Raw genomic sequence first — 18,991 nt, 5'->3', positions numbered from 1 at the left:
CCACTCCGGGTCAGGAGGACTCCTGGAAGAGGGAATGGCAACCCACCCACTCCAGTATTCTTGCCTGGACAATCCCATGGACAGAGGAGCCTGGCGGGTTACAGTCCATGGGATTACACAGAGTCAGACACGACTGAGCGACGGAACACATGGAACAGGTGGATAAACGTGAAGATGAACCAAGCCAGGGCCGACAGGGTAAGGAAAGGGGATTGGGGAGCCCAGAGGAACGCTGCCTGGGCCAATCCAGATGGCTTCCCAGAGGTGGTGACGCTCAACTTAGCCTTGAACGACAAACAGCGCCAAGCACGGAGCAGGCAGGCTCTTCCAGGCAGGAGACCAGCATGTGCCAAGACCAGAGACAGTGTCCACCAGGCACAGGAGGGGCCACGAGGCAGCACTGGGCTCGAGGATGTTCACGGGGGGCAGCCCCGACGGCGGTGCTGTTAGAAGACAGGGCACTGTGTCCTGCCAACCACGGAGAAGTTGGGGTGCTCCCATGCGGGCCTCATCAGTGCACCCTGCCCCAAGTAAACACTCCTCTTTGTGGAAAGGAACTTCCTCCCCGCTCAAATGCTAAACAAAAATGTAACACTTTAAAAAAATCTGATTCCCAAAGCAGCCGGCCAGGAGCCCTCTGTCCCTCCCTGGCACCCTTGCCACCAAATATCTGGACTCAAACAAGATCCGTTAATGTGTGAGTGCTGAAGAGCTTGGGGACAGCGAGCCTGCTGGGGGCACTAACCCAGCCCCCCTCGCCTCCATTGCTGCGTTAATATCTGCCATCTGCTCGGCTGCATTTTTCCCCCGCCCCGCAGGGGACGACGGGGCAGAGGAGAGGCCACTCCAGGGCCGGGAGAAGGCGCCAGGGGATCTCCTCTACCTTCTTTGTGCAGCCCCGAGATAAAGGCCCAGCCAGGCCAGGCCTCCTTCCGGGAGTCACCCCTCCAGGGGGACTGGGCACAGCGAGAGGGCGGGGCAGGGGGCCCCTGCCTCCCCACGGCGGGCGGGGCGGGGCGAGCTGGGGGCGGAGTGGGGGAACGGCGGGGGGGCAGGGCAGAGCCAAGCCTGGCACTGAGGCCGCCTGCAGGCGGGCCGGCAGGGCAGCTCCGCCCACAGCCTCCACCACCTCCAGGGAAGCCCAGGAGGCGGCCCCGGGCCGCTGGGCAAACATGGGCCCTGTCCGGCCCAGCTCTCCACTGCCTGGGGACCACCCCCAGAGGGACCCAGGGGGAGGGGGCCTCCAAGGGCCATGGACGCCTTCGGAGCATCCTCTGATTAACGTTTATTAAACACCTACTAGGCGCTCAACCCAGTAGGAAACTCAAGTGCCCACAGGCAGGTAAGGACAAAGGGTGACGTGGGCCAGCTGGTGGCTCAGCGGGGATGCTGCTCGTGGGCCCAGACCTCTGCTTTTTCTTTTTTAAATTTTTATTTATATCTTATTTGGCTGCACCAGGTCTCAGTCATGGCATGTGGGATCTAGTTCCCTGACAAGCGATCAAACCTGGGCACCCTGCATTGGGAGTGCAGAATCTTGGCCACCGGGCCACCAGGGAGGTCCCCCTTCTGTTTCCTCAAGAGAAGCCAGAGCTCTACATTCTCGTGTAAAATTTCCTTTTTTAGATGCTGGCAGCTAATTCAAACTAAACATGTACATATACCAAGCTGGCTGAAGAACACATGTTGGTGGGGCAGGCTGGGCCCAGGGATCTCCAGTTTGCAACCTCCACCATCTAGGCTGTGGCTCCTGCACTTGGGAAGATCACAGAGAGAAGCGAGAGACCCTGAACAAGGTCAAAGCTGGGTCTATCTTGTTTCTGCTGCCTACGCTGTCTGACCCTGGGCAAGTGAACAGCCCTCTCTGAGCCTCAGGTCCCTTTCTCAGACGACGCTCTTTACCTCTGGGCTGTTACGGGACGTTGACACACGGCACAGAAAGTCCTTCGTGAACGTACGCAACATGCTGTGTGCACTCAGCTGCTCGGCTGTCTCACTCTGCGGCCCCATGGACTGCAGCCCGCAAGGCTCCTCTGTCCATGGGATTCTCCAGGTGAGAACGCTGGAGCGGGCTGCCACAGCCTCCTCCAGGGGATCTTCCCAACCCAGGGATCCAACCCAGGTCTCCCACACTGCAGGAGGATTCTTTACCAGCTGAGCCACCAGGGAAGCCTAAAAGTACTCAATACAACTACTATGGTCTGGAGCTGGAGTAGACACCCCATAAAACTGCCAGCTGCTCATCCCGCTGCTGCAGAAAGCTGAAGGCCCCTGCTGGGCCTGGCGCAAAGTGAAGGAAGACACCACGAGCTTTCCCCTCATCCCTGGTCCCAAATGCCTCTGAAGCGGGGCCGGGGGTGGGGGGCCTCTGCGATACCGGCCATCAGCCCCAAATCCAGAGGTGGGGAGTGTGCTGGGTGTGACCCAGGGCACAACAGATTTTTTCCCCCCTCAAATGTTTAGCAGTGAGAAAAATTAGTTGCTGAGTTTTAAACATTACAAGATTCATATAAAACTCCACATGCCCAGCGTGCTCCCCCAAATAGGAAAATCTGGCCCTCCTTGATCCCGTTTCTGCAAAGGCTGCTTCTGAAATTCACCACCGTCATTAAGGCACGGGCTCTGCAATTTGCCGCAGTCCGCACCACTCCCTACTGCGTCACACCTGGCGGAACACACCTGTTTGTGTTACCAGATCGCCCCGTGGGCAGATGCGGGGTGAACAGGTGGGTCGGGCAGCCCCAAGTCGTGCCCAGGCCACAGTCCACCCCGGCGGCCTGCTCTGTGCCGTGTCAGGACTTGGCCCCAAGTGGTTTTGCTCTTAGCCAGACAGCCTTCCTTGGAAAACGCTATACTGTTATCCATCGGGAAATTAATCAAAATGACACCTCGTGAACAAGATGTTTTGGTTTGGCGGAAAACAAACAGTGGCTGACAACAAATTAGTGAAGCTGCTCCGTGCCTCTGGGTGCAGGCGCTGAGCAGAGGGCCTGGCGTGGTTAGGACACCATGGTGGGCGCTTGGCCGTCACCAGGACCTGGACCCGGAGGGCATGGCGACCCTTGGCATGCTCTCCGCGCCCCCTCCAAGGCCACACGCCTGCAGCCCCGTCTCACTTTCACTCCCACATGTGCCTGAAACGATCTCCAGATGTGAGAGGCCCTGTGTGCGCGGGCAGGGGGGCCGCCTCCTCAGGCAGGGTCTTGGGACCAGACACATGCCGGGAGACCTGTGCACCACCCCCCGAGAGCCTCTGTTCTCTCTCCCAATCAGACAAAGGCCCTGAGACTCGGCAAGGCAAGGGTCTCAGGGAGCTCCGGGCAGAGCATGCAGGCTTTCCAGGCCAAGGAAATGCAGTCCTAACAGCTGAACTCTGAAGCTTGGAGGGCATGCCTGTGCCCAGCTCGGCTCTCGTGGTCAAGTCTAAACAAGACAGCACTGACCCCAAATGCCAGCCTGAGCTCAGGGTAGAGAATGAGCCCTGGAAACTCCCTAAAGCAGCGCACATCTACCAAGTCACTTCCTGGCTCCCAGCCCTCCCGAGGCTCCCTGCTGCCCTTGGACTAGTGCTCGGCCCCCTCTGTGGTCCGAGACCCCTGCTTTTGTCCAGGCTGCCCCCCACCTCGTCTCCTACACCCTCCCTGGCTCCCCACATGGACTCACCGCTGTTCCTCAGGACCCAAGCTCGCCCCACCCTAGAGCCTCCGGGCCCGCCATCCCCACTGCTGGGAACATCCCTGCTTTTGACTTCAGCCTTCTCTCACTCAGCGTCCGGGTCTCAGCTTACGTGGCCCTTCCTTAGAGGTCATCCCTCAGAGCAAGCCAGGCCCTCTTTAGAAATGTCCAGTGACTGAATTTTCTGAGGATTTGGTCATTGCCTCTATTCTCCTACTGGACATGTGCTTCCTGAAGTAAGAGGTCACGGCTCTCTCCCAAGATAACGAGGGACAGACTCAAGAAGCAGATTCCTATCGCGATGCTCGGCTGTGTGGCCCTGGCTAAGTGACTCAGGTCCCTGGCCGGGATTAAAGCTAGCACCTCCCTTGTGGGGCACTGGGGCTGAGAACAGCAGCCGGCACTGCAGGGCTTGCCCTCTGTCACCACCACCACGAAACCTGCTCACCCCAGAGGGCCCAGACAGTCTGTCCTGAACCACTATTTAAATACGCAGCTGACTTCACAGACCCACCAATGCTCAGAACCCTCCGTCTGAGAGTTCTGGACTCTTTCTTCTTTTTCTTCCCACTGCTTTAGCGGAGGAGGCCCTCTTCATCGTATATCAAATCGAAACCAGTTCTCTAGCAGGCAGACTGTTTCATGATCAAGCCCATGATAACCGACAGGTAAGCAATCTGAGGCCTGCAGAGGCTAAGAGACTCACCCACGGTCACACAGCAAAACAATGCCATAGCCAGAGAGAGGTGTGATTCTGAGTTAGAGGTTTATAGCATTGTAAGAATCGACATAAAAGCGCCATGGAAAACTTTCCTGCTGTACAGCACGGAAACACGAACCTTTGTACCATGAAAATAGTCATGTGTGCGTTAGCACGAAGCCTGAAGCCTAGAAGTGTGTACATTTTTATGCCTGGGCACAGAGGGCTCAGGGCACCAGGCCAGCCCTCACCCAGGTCTGGGCAGTTCAAGTCGGAGGCCAAAGGCTCAGGCTTCGGGGGGAGCACGTGATGAGGAGGGACACTCAGCTAGCATCCCCGGGCTGGCCCAGGCCTCGGCCAGCACCGAGTCACACAGGCAGGGGTGCAGTGGGGCTTTCTGGCCCCACTGCTGGTGTGTTGGGAGACCCTGGCCCCGTGCCCTGCGCCCTCCCTGGCCTCGCCACTTGAGCTGCAGAGTGAGGGAGAGAAAAGATGGAGAAAGGAGGCCAGGAGGGCAGGTGGCACCAGCAGAGTTAGCAGAACTGCAGGCCCAGCCCCACCCCACCCCCCGCCCTCCCCAGGACGCCTGCTCCAGCAGATGGCCGAGCAGAGACGGGGGCAAACCCCCCCAGAAAGGCCCCTGCCCAGCTCCAGGGTGAGCGCGGAGGGCCTCCTGCCTGGGCCCTGGAGGGAGGCCCCCCCTGATGCCCCTGACTCCGGGTGGGCCTGGGGGCAGCAATGAGCGGCCCATTTCCTTTGAGGGGGTGGGCTTCCAAAGGAGTTGGGGCAGGACCCTCAGCCCAAGAACCCCTGCCCCGCGCCAGCCCCTCATTGCATGGGGCAAGGAGGGTGAGTGGGGGCAGGAAGGCAGAATCCAGAGGGCTCCTCGCTGCCAGGGGGGGCCTGTGTGGCTTCCAAGGGTGAGGGCAGTGGTCAGTGAGGCATCCACCTCGGCAGGGATGGAGGGGAACCGACTGGACAGTGTGAAACCCTAGCTGGGTGGGTTCTTCCAGACAGAAGAAACAGGAACCTACGTGGGGGCTCTTCAAGGACCCTCACCCCAGACCACAGCTGCAGCAGTCGGAACTGGGCTCAGAGAGACCCAGCAGGACCAGGCGCTGCAGTGCGCCAGCTCCGCAGGTTCAAATCGCAGCTCCACCACGTTCTGGGTGGGCAAACGGTTTGACCCTTCGGTGCCTGTTTCCTCATCTGCTGACTGGCCCCCCCTCACAGGATGGGCTGTGAGATACCAGCGGGTCTGGGCCCCAGGACAAGCTCTTTATCTAGTAGAGCCCCTGCAGCTGGCGCCCCGGGTGCAGGTGCAGCCCTGGAAACCCTTGGCTTTGCACTCGCGTGTACACACACTCACCCGCATCCCCTGGACCACACAAAGCCCTCCCGGGGCCAAGATCAACACGCCAGGGTCGCTGAATGACTCACCAGCCCTGGCTGGGACGCGTTTCCTGGAACAAGTCACCACAGGTAGGGCTAGGGGGCCCCCCGAGTCTGGCAGAGATGAGAGGGTGCAGGTCCCAGCGTGTCTGGCCACACCCCAATGGGATCCCGCAGCAGAAGTGGGAGGGGGACCCCATCGCACAGCCCCAAGGGCCTGAGTTCCAACCCCAGCACTGGCCTCAGCTCCCTGACTCTCCCCTCCAAGCCTTGCCACTAAAGGAAGACACTGGTGCCAACCGCAGAGGGAAGCCTGTGGGCTACAGAAAAAGACTGAAAGGCACAGAGACCAGGACCCAGCAGGCCCCGCGTTAGGGCACCCGCTGCAGACGGCCAGCAGCCACGGACCTCTGCCCTCCCTCCCCTGTGGCGCTTCTGCCATCAGTGGGCAGAGCACTGTGTGGCTGGGGGGCCCCTGGTCACCATATTAGTCACCATAACTTGAGGGAGGGGAGGATCAGGGAGGCTGCTCCCGACTTCACGGTCATTGGACGCATTTGTCTAGAGCGAGCACAATCCCAGAGGGCTTCTCAGAGGAGGTGACATTAACTTGGGCTCTAAAGGATCAGTAAGAATTCTGAGACCATGAACTCTGATGCCACAATCCAGCTGCTACTGGCTTTGGGCCAGTCCCTCACCTGGAGGCAAACAGGTAAGCAGCACATAGCAGTTTTCCCACCAGTATAAGGGGCACAGTGACCCTTCCTTTTGCATAGGGAGGAGTCCAAGGAAGTAGCAGTGTGGGAGGGAGAGGCCTTGGCCAGCTGTGGGCTCGCTGCCCCTCCCACTGTGCCCCGCCCTTCTGGTCCACTGGAGGGTGACTTGTGCCCTGGGAAGGGGAACCCCACCTCAATTCTGGAAATGGCCCTGAGCCTCAGATGCGGAAGGAAGGGCCAGGAGCTGTTTCTAACCAGCATGGGAATTCCAGACAGACCCATGCTCAGCAAACAGCAGCCATTTACTAAACGGTGGATGAGGGGGCGGGCAGCCACGGCACCACCAATCAGGGCACACGGGGGTACCCCAGGGAGTCTGTGATGCCCCAGCCGCCTGGCCGGCCCTCCACCAGCCAGCCAGACGCCGCTTCCTGTCTGCAGAAGCCAGCCGTGCCCTTTGAACTCCCGTTTCCGGTGCCCCTCTCCCTGCTCCCGCTCGGGGGTCTGGGAGGGGGCCGGGAGGTGGGGATACTCACGTTTCCGAGCGCGGGGAGCCCCGAGGAGCCCAGCCACTTCCGCAGGGCCTGCGAGAGGGCCCCGTGGTCCCGCTCGGCCTGGAGCACGTGGGCCTCCAGGAAGGAGACGTGTCGTCTGACCATCTTGACAAAGGCCTGTCGGGAGCGGAGAGACGAGATGCCACGGCTGCCTCCCTCGGCAGCCAGCAGCTACTGCCTCCAGCCTCCCTCTGGCCTGCCCCACGGGCACCAGTCTCTGGGAGACCTTAGGCTCGCCGGTGCCTTGCTGGGCACTTCTTCAGAAACTCCGACGGTAACAGTGACGCCCCCTCCGGGCCCCGGCCAGGCCGAGCCTCCACTCCTATCCTTTCCCCTTCTCCCACTAGTGACCCTCTGTTTAGACTATTTTACAGATAGGAGAAACCAACGGTCAGAGAGGTCGGGCCACCTGCCCAAAGTCACACAGCCAGGCAGCAGCAGAGAGGGGACTCGGGCCGCACGACCTTCTTGATGAAAAATGAAGTTTTTCGAAACCGCTCTCTCTTGGTTTCTTGGTCACAGCATGCAGCTTGTTGGCTCTTGGTTCCCCGACCAGAGATCAAACCTGTGCCCCCAGCAGTGGAAGCGTGTAACCCTAACCCCTGGGCCACCAGGGAATTCCCCAAAATTGCTCGGTTTAATATTTGATGAGCATTGGGGAGTCTCACACTCAGAAACCGGCAAGGGGCAGGCAGGTGACAAGCAAGTGAAACAGGCCGGGTGAGCAGAAATACGAGGCCCCTGGCCGCTGGGGGCCACTCAGCCTGGGGCTGTACTGCGAAACCTCCAATATTGAGAAAAGAAAAGAGAAGGCTGGGCTCAGACCCGCTGCACTAGAACCCAGGGTCTACCACTCACTGGTGGTATGCCTTTTGCCAGGTTACTTCATTTCTGTTACCCCCAATTTTATTATCTGTGAAGCAGGAATCATAACAGTATCAACCCTGCTGAGCAGTTTAGTGCTCAGGGCATATTAAGAGCTCAATTAATGCCAGATAATATCATTTAAAAAGAAAAAACAGAATATTCAGATTTCATGAAAAATGCCTAGTTTTTAACAATGTTAGCAATAAATGCCAGAGAAGGTGATGGCACCCCACTCCAGTACTCTTGCTTGGAAAATCCCATGCACAGAGGAGCCTGGTGGGCTGCAGTCCATGGGGTCGCGAAGAGTCGGACACGACTGAGTGATTTCCCTTTCACTTTTCACTTTCAGGCATTGGAGAAGGAAATGGCAACCCACTCCAGTGTTCTTGCCTGGAGAATCCCAGGGACGGGGCAGCCTGGTGGGCTGCCGTCTATTGGGTCGCACAGAGTCGGACACGACTGAAGCGACTCAGCAGCAGCAGCAGCAATAACTGCAGAACGTCTGAAACAAGGCTGTGTGGGCCCACTTGTTTGCGACTCCTGGTGCGCCTGTGGGCCGGGTGCACATGCGCCGGCATCTGTGCCTGCGTGTGCGTGCTCGTGCCTGCGTGTGTGTGCCTGTGTGTGTGCGCGTGCCTGCGTGTGTGTGCCTGTGTGTGTGCGCGTGCCTGCGTGTGTGCCTTGTGTGTGCGTGCCTGTGTGTGCCTGCGTGTGTGCGTGCCTGTGTGTGTGCCTGCGTGTGTGTGCCTGTGTGCGTGTGTGTGTGCGTGCCTGTGTGCCTGTGTGCGTGGGCGTGCCTGCGTGTGTGCCTGTGTGTGTGTGCGTGCCTGTGTCTGTGCCCGCGTGTGTGTGTGTGCCCGCGTGTGTGTGCGTGCCTGTGTGTGTGCCCGCGTGTGTGCCTGTGTCGTGCGTGTCGTGTGCGCGTGCACGTGTTCACAAGTGTCACGTGTGTGCACTGCTCGTACACCCGGGAAGGCCGCCAAAGGTGGCGACTCCAGGTCCATCTCAGACAAGCCTCCCCTCTGTGGGCCTCTCTGCTTCCAAAGGAAAATGCAGCAGGTTTTCCTGCACCAGGAAGAGGCAGGAGACCCTCTCAGCACCGGGCCCCACGGGGGAGCCTCCCTTTCGCAGATGGAAAGCCCCAGGCCCACCCACCTAGCAAGGCCCAGCACCCGCTCTGCCCTCTCTCCCTGTGTCCCTCCCAGGCCTCCCTCTGGCTCCTCAAAAACTCCAGCCACTCTCTCCTCAGGGCCTTTGCAGCAGTTCCCTCCATGCCCAGGCACCTCTCTCTTCTCCACAGGTGAACCCTGCTTGTCTCCCAGGCTCTGGGTCTGCTGGGCGCTCCACAGAGGGGCCTTCCCCAACCACCTAGGCTAACGTGGGTCCACCGCAGAGCTGCCCAGGCCCCATCTTCTTAGCTCTCCTCTCCCTCTCAACTTCCTGTCTGCCAGTTCAGGGTCCATCTCCTTCCAGAATGTGAGTTCTGGAAGAGCAGGTGCTGAGTCAGTGCTGTTCACAAGGCCACGACTGGGGCCTGCTCAGCTGGATGGCGAGGGCAGGAATGCATGCACGCGTGAGTGGATGAATGCACACGTATGCATGGATGAAGGCGTGCACACGTGAGTGAAGGCACGCACACACACGAATAACGCGTGCACATATGAATGAATGCACACGTGAATGAAGGCACGCGTGAATGAAGGCGCGCACACATGAATAACGCGTGCACATATGAATGAATGCACACGTGAATGAAGGCACGCGTGAATGAAGGCGCGCACACACACGAATAACGCATGCGTGTATGAATGCATACGTGCAAGAATGCACACACAGGAATGAATGCGCACACGTATGAGTGAATGAATGAATGACTGCATCCTTGGCGAAAAGACACTGGATGAACCCAGGATGGCAGCACTGTTGTGTGGCTGCTGCCTTGTGGTTCTGGCAAGGGCAGAGCTGAAAGGCTCTGAATAAGCCACATCAAGTGTGTGTGCGTGCGTGGCTGTGCGTGTGTGTGCGCGCTGGGCGGAGGGGGAGACGATGAGCCCCGGGCCGGGCCTCTGCCCCTGGCCTCACCGGCTGGCACATCTGGCTGTAAAGCAGAGAAGTCGTCCTGCAGTCCCTCCCTGCAGCCGATTCCAATTTTACGCTCCCTGCATTAATGCCGCTGTGGTGGGGAGTGTGAGGGACGCGGAGGAATGTGCACTCACGAGGTCTGATCCGCCTCCAAAACGCCTGCCAGGGAGGGCAGGCCGGCCAGGCCGCGGCCAGGGAGAGGCCGAACCTGGCCAGGAAAGCCGACGGGGGCAGTGGGACGACGCTGCCGGGCACTCACACGGAGTGGGGAGGAGCAGGCACAGGAGGCGGCGGCTGGGGCCTGTGGCCACCCTTGGGAGCAGAGGTGACTTCCACGTGATTGTCTCCACAGTGAAAATGAGCCACTTTTAGTATCAGAAGCGAGGGAAGGAAGGAAGGGAAGGACGAGGGGGAGGGGTGAGAGAGCAGGGACAGTCACATGGTCTAAAACACAGGTGTGAGTTCTGATGTGCCTGAATCCTTGTGACAAAGGCCCCCGGATTCAGAGCAGGGCCAGGGCCAGACGGGGGCCAGCGCCCAGCACTGAGGAGGGGTCTGGAGCAGACTTCTGTAATCCCAGCTCTGCCACTCGCCAGCTGTGTGACCCCGGGCAAGTCCCATCACCTCTCTGTGCTGTAGCCACTCTATAGAACAGGACCAATACCAGGACTTCGCTCTGCTGCAAAGGGTAGGCAAGCTCTTTCATCTAAAGCATGTGGAGTCCCTGGCTCACAGCAGTGGCTCAGTAACTTCGTTTTTTCTGGCCTAAGAGGTTCTGAAGCCTCCCGGCCCTCAGCGGGTCACAGTGATATGGGAGCAGAGTGGTCCTGGGCTCCCTGGAGCCCCCAGCTGGCTGGGCAGTGATGAGCAGGCACTGGATCCCAGCTTTCAGCCTGTGGGCACCCCACAGTGACAGCCTGTCCTGCCTGAGCACCTGCAGGATGCCAGGCGCCAGCCTCACACCCTCACGATGACACACCCCACCTAGAGGGGGAAACTGACGTGAGAGCAGAGTGAGTGACCCGCAGCGCAGACTCAGGACGTCCCTGGTGGCTCGGTGGATAAGGCTCTGCGCTCCCAGAGCAGCAGGCACAGCTCTGATCCCTGGTCAGGCTACTAAGATTCCACATGGCACAGTAAAAAAAAAAACCCCAAAACAAAAAACAGTCTCCAAGGGCAGATCTGAGCCCTAGGCAGTGTAGCTCTGGAATCCATCTGCCTCAGCACAACACTGGTTTCTGATCAGGTCCTATGTCTTATATCGCATGTAGCTCAGCAGGAAATACAGAGTCTCCCATTTGCCTTGAAATCCATGACCCTCTTGGACCAACGTAGTTCTTCTTCTTTTTAACTAGGGCCCAGTTGCAGAGAAATCTCTCTCTGCTCTAAGGAAAACAGCAGCCCAGGGGGCTGATAGGAAGCAAATGCCACCGGGCCTCGATGGTAGCAGACTCTAGGTCAGAGTGGGGACTGCGGCGGCCTGAAGATTCACACCTCATGGGAGGGGAGAGCTGCGTCTCAGCTCCAGCTGTTCCCAGAGGACAAGGAGGAGTGGCTTGGGGTCGGTCTTCTCATCCCTGGCTGCCCAGGGCAGGCCTGGACCCTGCTGGCACCTCCCAGGCGCCTGCGGCTCAGTTTCTCCAGCCCCGTGCTCCGGTCATCACCCCCCCCACCCCCGTTGCCCCGTAACCTGGTCTTCCCAGATCCTTCTGGTCCGGCATCTCCTTGCTGCCCGGAGCCCAGAGCCTCCCACCGCCGAGCCTCCACCCAAGCTGTGCCCCCCCAGCCACGCCCCCACCCAACACAGCTCCTTCCACTCACCTTCCAGGGCCTATAGCGTTCACTGCCTGTTCCCTACTGCCCTCCAGAGCACGCGCCTCTGAAGTCACCCTTGGTGAATGTGGGCAGCAGAGTAATGACCCCACCCAAAGGTCCCCAGCCTCATTCCCAGAGCCTGTGAACATATCACCTTCCATGGCCAAAGGGACTCGGCAGGTGTGGAAAAGATCCTGAGCTAGGGAGACTGTCCTGGTAATCACGGGGGTCCTTGTAAGACAGAATCAGGAGACTCAGGAGGACAGAGCCTGGAAGATGCTGTGCTGTGGCTCTGAAGTTGGAGGAAGGCGCCACGAGCTGGGAGACGCAAGCCAGCAAAGGCCAGGATGGGAATTCTCCCCCAGAGGGAGCCGGCCCTGCTGATTCCTGCTGCCACGGTTCAGACTGCTGACCTCTAGAGCTGTAAGATGCTAAATTCATGCTGTTTTAAGCCACTCCGTTTGTGGCAACTTATCACAGCAGCCCCAGGAAACATAGCGGTCACACTCTGTTGCTGCTTCTCCTGGCGGGAACCACAGCCTTGAACTCTGTCTTTCTCACTGTCAGGGCCCGCAGCGGCATCTAGTAGGTCCTCAGTAAGCGTTAGAAGACTGAATACTAAGGGGAAAATGGGGCTCGAGTGGCGGGGTGGCCCAAGAAAGGCAAGAACCAGGGCTGCGCATCTTTGCATTTTTCTGTCCTCCTTCAAACGTGTGGGATAAAATTCAAATGAATCAGCTATTCCAAGGGCAAAGTTTTAATTATATTCTTGCCTCCTTCTCTGCTGACAAGAATGTTAATTCTCTGCGAACTCCAGGGCCCACTGCTGGCTCCCTTCCTGGGCAGACTGGAGGGGCTCACATCCAGTCCAGGCCACCTCTGCTACCCTGCAGGCTCTTCCAGCCTCCTGGTCTTTCACTGCGCAAGGAGCCAGGAGCCTGACCCAAGGGCCCCAGTTTGAGGAAATGCCTGGGCTCTCGTGGATGTGAACTGAAGCCCCCGCTTCCTGGAATCAGCTGTGTGATCCCTGGGAAGTGGGTGACCTCGCGGAAGTCCTGCTCTCCTCTGGGAGACGGGAAGGGGAGGGTGCAGACTCGCAGTGCAGCCAGGAGGCAATGAGACACCACGCACCTTGGCCCGGTGCCCACACAGATAAAAGGCAGGTGAGCAGTGAGGCAATAGGGTGGGGAGGGGGGCGACTGTGGTGAAATACGGAGCACCGCCCTGTCTGAGGGGCAGCTGTACCAGTTCCACCAGAATGCAGCCTAGGGAGCGGAAAGGTTCAGTTTCTCAACCTGGGTCATCTTCACGTGGGCGTTTACACGTGTGTGTGCTCAGTCGCTTCAGTCGTGTCTGGCTCTTTGCAACCCCATGGACTGTATGTAGCCCACCAGGCTCCTCTGTCCATGGGATTCTCCAGGCAAGAGTACTAGAGCGGGTTGCCATGCCCTCTGCCAGGGACTCTTCCCAACCCAGGGATCGAACCTGCGTCTCCTGCGACTCTTGCATTGCAGGCAGATTCTTTACCGCTGAGCCACCGGGGAAGCCCCCACGGGGGTTGATACATGTTAAAATTTACTGAATTGTACACTTATGATGTGTACACTTTATGTATTTATACCTTAAAACGTAAACAAACTATTTAAAGAAATACAGGCCCAGAGTTCTGAGATCATCTACATTTCCAAAAGCCGCTTAGGGATGTCTCTTGCATTCTAGCGGTTAGGACTCCGCACTTTCACAACCGTGGCTCAGGTTCAATCCCTGGTCTCACAAGCTGTGTGGCAAGGCCAAAAATAAATAAATAACAAAAAGCAGCTTGAAATTCAGGTTTTTATAGAAAGCACCTCAATTTTAAAATGAGATTCTTTATATAAATTCATATTTTTTAAAATTTTAAAAATACCATGTAGGCCCCTTTTTGCCACCCACCCCCTCCACTGGGTTTAAGGCCTAACACTATTAACACCAGATCAGCATCTTGGGAGAGAGGACGGTAGAGCCAGAACAAGTCCACAGACTCACAAAGAAAGTTAATTACCCCGTACTCACATCCAGCTGGTCCACTTTGGCGTAGATGCCACGCATTTCCACCACCTTGGCCTTAAGGAGAGGAATGTTTTCTTCCAGGATCTGTGAGGTGTCGCTCCTAATCTGCAGGGAACAGGACAGCTCGTGAGCTCTCTGCCCCGCCCCTGCCCCAGCCCACTCTAGGGGTAGCCAGGCTCTGTAGAGACCTTGCCAACTGTCGAGACAGTGAGTGCCACCCTGCCCAGGGACAGGCCCAGGAATGACCCAGAGTCCCAGGTGGGGACCGATGTCACTGCCCCTGGGGACCCAGACTCAACCAGGTATGATTTACTGAGCTACAAATTAATTGGACTTCCCTGGTGGCTCAGACAGCAAAGAATCTACCTGCAATGCAGGAGACTCAGTTTCGATCCATGGGTTGGGAAGATCCCCTGGAGAAGGGAATTAATAGTCCCCTGCAAACAGCTAAAACAGCACCAGCTTCAAACTAAGTATCGTTATTTTATTAACCACTGAACTGGACCAAATGGAAAGAATCAAAACCTTTCCCCTAAATTAAAGTTGAGCAAAGTCGAGTTTTTGTTCCACTGAAACTAATACTGGAGTGGGTTGCCATTCCCTTTTCTGAGGGATCTTCCTGACCCAGGGGTCAAACTCAGATCTCCTGCATTAGAGGCAGATTCTTTACTGTCTGAGCCACTGGGGAAACCCTAATGTGAAGAGTTAATAATAATCATTAACATTAATAATGAGAGCCACAAATCTCTCTATCACGGTGCTTCACATGCAGCCACTGTGTGAAGTATTTCCTGCACATCACGCAACTCACTTAAGTTTCTGCTTGGAAGGACCCCAAAAGTGACTGTGAAGTTTGGGAAGTTATATCTTTCTCTTGATCACTGAGATTAGACACTTAAGCCTCCATTTTCCTTCAGAGCCAAGAGGACAAGTCTAATCCTTAAGTACGTGTGTGTGTGTGTGTGTGTGTTAGAGAGAGAGATACAATTTCCACGTTACCACGACCCCATCACGCAGAGAGGCAGTATACATATGACTCTCAGGTGCTAAGGAGCATCCAGATCCTCTGGAGGAAGCCTAATGCTGATTACCAGGCCCTTCCAAGTGTGGTCTAGCTTGTGTGGGGTCAGCTGGCAACCTGTTTTCAGCCAAGCTCCAAGGCTATGCTGGAGCTTCTGCAGGCACCTGCATTTATCAGCTGGAGTAGGGAAAAGTGCTCAATATCCTCCCTTGTTCCCCCAGGCTGAATGTCTAGAGAGAAGTCTCTCCCTCAGCAAGACTAGTTCAGTTCAGTTCAGTCGCTCAGTCATGTCCGACTCTTTTCGACCCCGTAGACTGCAGCATGCCAGGCTTCCTGGTCCATCACCAACTCCCAGAGCTTGCTCAAACTTATGTCCATTGAGCTGGTGATTTCATCCACCCATCTCATCCTCTGTCATCCCCTTCTCGTCCCACCTTCAATCTTTCCCAGCATCAGGGTCTTTTCTAATGAGTCAGTTCTTAGCATCTGGTAGCCAAAGTATTGGAGTTTCAGCTTTAGCATCAGTCCTTCCAGTGAATGTTCAGGGCTGATTTCCTTTAGGATGGACTGGTTGGCTCTCCTTGCAGTCCAAGGGACTCTCAAGAGTCTTCTCCAACACCACAGTTCAAAAGCATCAATTCTCTGGCACTCAGCTTTCTTTATAGTCCAATTCTCACACCCATACATGACTACTGGAAAAACCACAGCTTTGACTAGATGGACTTTTGTCAGCAAACAAGGCTAAGCTCAGGAGAAATTGCTAAGATACAACGAAGAACAGGAAACTCATGGCAATCAGGAGTACCGGGATCAAAGGCAGATCTTTTTTTTTCTGCTGATTTCGAAAGAGGGGAAACACGTGGGCATCAGGAGGGATTGGTCCTAGCAACCCACGGGGTGAAGGGAACACGGCAGAGAGGAGATCCAGGGACCGCTCCCTGCCTTCCTCCGGATCTGCAGGAACTGGAGGGTCGAGGGTCTGTGGGTGGAGCAGGAAGACCCCTCTCTGCAGAGGCCTCTCCACTGGCTGAGAATGAGGGCAGCGGGGAGCTGTCCACTCCTGCCCGGAAGGCAGCCTGCAGGTCCTTGAGGAGGAAACGGAGGGTGTCTGAAACAACCCCAAGCCCTCCCCTGGGCTGCCCAGGAAGGTGGGGACCAACAGGCAAACACCAGGGAGGCTGGGACAGCAACACCCAGGAGCATTCATCACGTGAATGATGAAGAGCAGGAACTGTTCACTCTTCAACCGCGTTGCACAGGTGATGAAGCAGAAAAACCACGTCATCTGGGCAAGGCCACAAAGCTGCAAAGTGGGAGATGGTGAATTCTTCGCGTCTGAGGCCACTCGCTAATACCAGACGTCTGCAGATGTGTTCCAGTGGGCCCGTGCAGAGCCAGCCTGTGTCGCGCTTAAAGCTCCAGAAGTACCACCAAGCTAGGTGCTGAGATCTAAAGTTGCAGGCATTCCCCTTGGAAACTCAGATTTCTAGCTTCTTGTGAAAAACTAGAGGCCCCAGCCACACTGAGACCATGTTCCACGTGGCAAAAATCAGCTGGAGCTGGATGACAATGGCCTTCTTGGGTTAACCACAGTCCCCACCACTCCCTAAAGTCTCCCCAGCATGGCGTCCGTGGCCACACCCTACACTGTTTCATCTTCTAGGGGAGCGGGAGGAAAGGAACACATTTCTTTTCTTACGTCCAACCCACTTCAAATCATCACATCATAGACATGTGAGTTCATGCTTGGGCCTACTGCTCAGAAGAACAAAGAGGGCAGGGTAGAATCAGTGCTTTCTGAGCCTCTGCTGGGACGAACCTCCAGCCAGGATTACAGACCTGGGAGCCTGTCATCTCCACTCCCCAGAGCTGGTCTCTGGAGCCCAGAAGTCTGGGCAGCGGATGCAGGGAGTTATCACAGAGCAAACGCGGCTGTCCTGGACGACGCAGGGCCCAGAAAGGAGAGCCAAATGCACTTGACCTAAGAACACACGCCAATGCCAAATGCAAGTGCTGGGCCAAGGCCAACAGGAAGTTTTCTCCGCTTACGTGAGAGAGGGGGGAGTCCACTCCCTGCCAGAAGGTGGGCCCAAGGCCACTGGGGTTTCGGAGGGCCCAGACAAGCCGCCCAAGCCCCCGAGGGCACTGAGCTGAGCAGCCTCACAAATCTAGTTTCTGTGGATAAACTCACTGGTGACCCTCTGGTGCTTGGAAATTGATGATGCCGATGACCTCAGTAGCTACTATTCATGGGTCACTTAAGACATAGTAGGCACTGTGCTGAGCGATTATTATTAATTGAGTGCAAATGATATACAGTAAAGAGCCCAGGCCTTAGCCAAACAGCTTGATGAATTGGTACATGTGTTTACACCTGTGGAACCAGACCAATGTATAGAACACCCCTTGCTCTATAAGACTCCCTCTAGCCTCCTCCCAGTCATGACCACCCTTCCAAAGCTAACCTCTGTCTGACTTCCATCACAGGGACTGGTTCTGCCTGTTTTTGAACTTCAGATTACAGAGCTCCACACAGGAAGTACTCCTGTGTCCAGCTTCTTTCTCTCACCAGCATGTCTGTGAGAATCACCCGTGTTGTTGTGTACGGCTGGTCATTCTCTCCCATGGCCGTGCATCCCAGTGTATGAATAAACAACAGGTTATTTACTCAATTCTATTTTTCAGCAATGCCACAAGGTTTGTGGGATCCTAGTTCCCCAACCAGAGATTAAACCCGAGCCCTTAGCCGTGAGAGCACCGGGTCCTAACCTTTGGACTGCCAGGGAATTCCCTATTTACTGGTTTCTACTGCTGACCGGGGCTTCCCTGATGGCTCAGTGGTAAAGAATCTGCCTGCCAATGTGAGACACGTGGGTTCCATCCCTGGGTCAGGAAGATCCCCTGCAGAAGGAAATGGCAACCTGCTCCAGTATTCTTGGCTGGAAAATTCCATGGACAGGGTGTCCGCGGCCTACAGTCTACGGGGTCACAAAAGACTCAAACGACTAAGCAACAACTGCTGACTGACACTAGGGTTGTTTCCAGTTTAGAGCACGATGGACAAAGCTGCCGTGAACATTTATCTGCAAGTCTCCGAACTCTTGCTTTCATTTTTCTTGGGTTATTATCTAGGATTAGAACTGCTGCGATGCAGGGTAGGTATACGTCTGCCTTTATAAGAAACGGCTCTGTGTTCCATGTGACTGTCCCACTGCGTATTTCCACCAGCCAGTGAAGGAGAGTTTCAGCTTCCCCACACCCTCAACCACAAGTGCTATTGTCTTTTCCATTCTGGTCATTCGAGTGGATGTAAAGGGCACACCCCGGCCTTGTCTAGTCCTCATGATAACTCTTTGGAGATGGGTACCATCTGCAGTGGATAAAAGATGGCCACACATTCTGCACATTCCTTCCATGAAGAAGAGGGGTCTATGTCCTTTCCCTTTGGATCTGGATAGGCTATGTGGCTCCTTTAACCAATAAGATATGACAGAAGTCACACGGTGTCAATTGCCATACCCAAGGCTTCAGAGACCTCTACGTTCTGTTTGTTGGAATGCTGGCTCTGGGAGGCAGGACTGCTATGCTACGAGAAAGTCCACGTGGCCACAAGGAGAGGCTGTATGGAAGAGACCGAGGCCAACTAGTCCCCGGCCACCCAGCCCTCCCAGCCGAGACATCAGACAAGTGAGGGAAGGAGCCACCCTGGACGGCCTCACCCCAGCAGGTGCCACCTGGCTCAGACCAGCCATACCCTCTGTGCCCTGTCCTAGCCCACGTGATAAACTGGTGGTTGTTTCCCATCATGAAGTTTTGGGGCAGTCTGATGCTGCCACAGATGCTCAGAAGCAACCACCATTTCCATTTTACAGAGGAGGAAATCAAGGTACAGAGAGGTGACGTACCGTGGCCACGGCCTCACACTGGGAGGAGTCAGAGCTTGGGGTGAAGCCAAGATGCATTATATCCCAGGTCAGAACAGGTCGTGAGCACACAGTGTGAACGCTGGTAACTCAAGAGTGATCTGGGACAGACTGGTGGAGGACTTAATACAATAGACTGGAAGCCGGACTCTCATTTCCAGTAGCCTGATTTCATCAGAAATGAAGTGTGTGTCTCT

The 18,991-nt window shown here is 56.3% G+C and overlaps 1 protein-coding gene across 2 annotated transcripts in view; it reads right to left on the bottom strand.

Annotated features, from left to right (window-relative positions):
- The window catches only part of BCAS4 (breast carcinoma amplified sequence 4), a 60,140-nt gene that overhangs the window by 18,528 nt on the left and 22,621 nt on the right, over positions 1-18,991 (bottom strand). Inside the window, exons 3-4 of one of the 2 annotated variants that reach the window (XM_069548827.1) lie at positions 13,854-13,955; positions 7,020-7,154 (exon numbers count right to left, since the gene is read on the bottom strand). In XM_069548827.1, coding sequence (XP_069404928.1) covers positions 7,020-7,154; positions 13,854-13,955 — 237 coding nt within the window. The remainder of the gene's footprint in view (positions 1-7,019; positions 7,155-13,853; positions 13,956-18,991) is intronic. The other variant, XM_070289263.1, reaches the window with a different exon arrangement.

The sequence above is a fragment of the Ovis canadensis genome, chromosome 13 (genome assembly GCF_042477335.2).
Source record: "Ovis canadensis isolate MfBH-ARS-UI-01 breed Bighorn chromosome 13, ARS-UI_OviCan_v2, whole genome shotgun sequence".
Lineage (NCBI taxonomy): Eukaryota > Metazoa > Chordata > Mammalia > Artiodactyla > Bovidae > Ovis > Ovis canadensis.
Note: the sequence above shows the minus strand (reverse complement) of the source record. Positions and strands in the feature narration are given on the sequence as shown.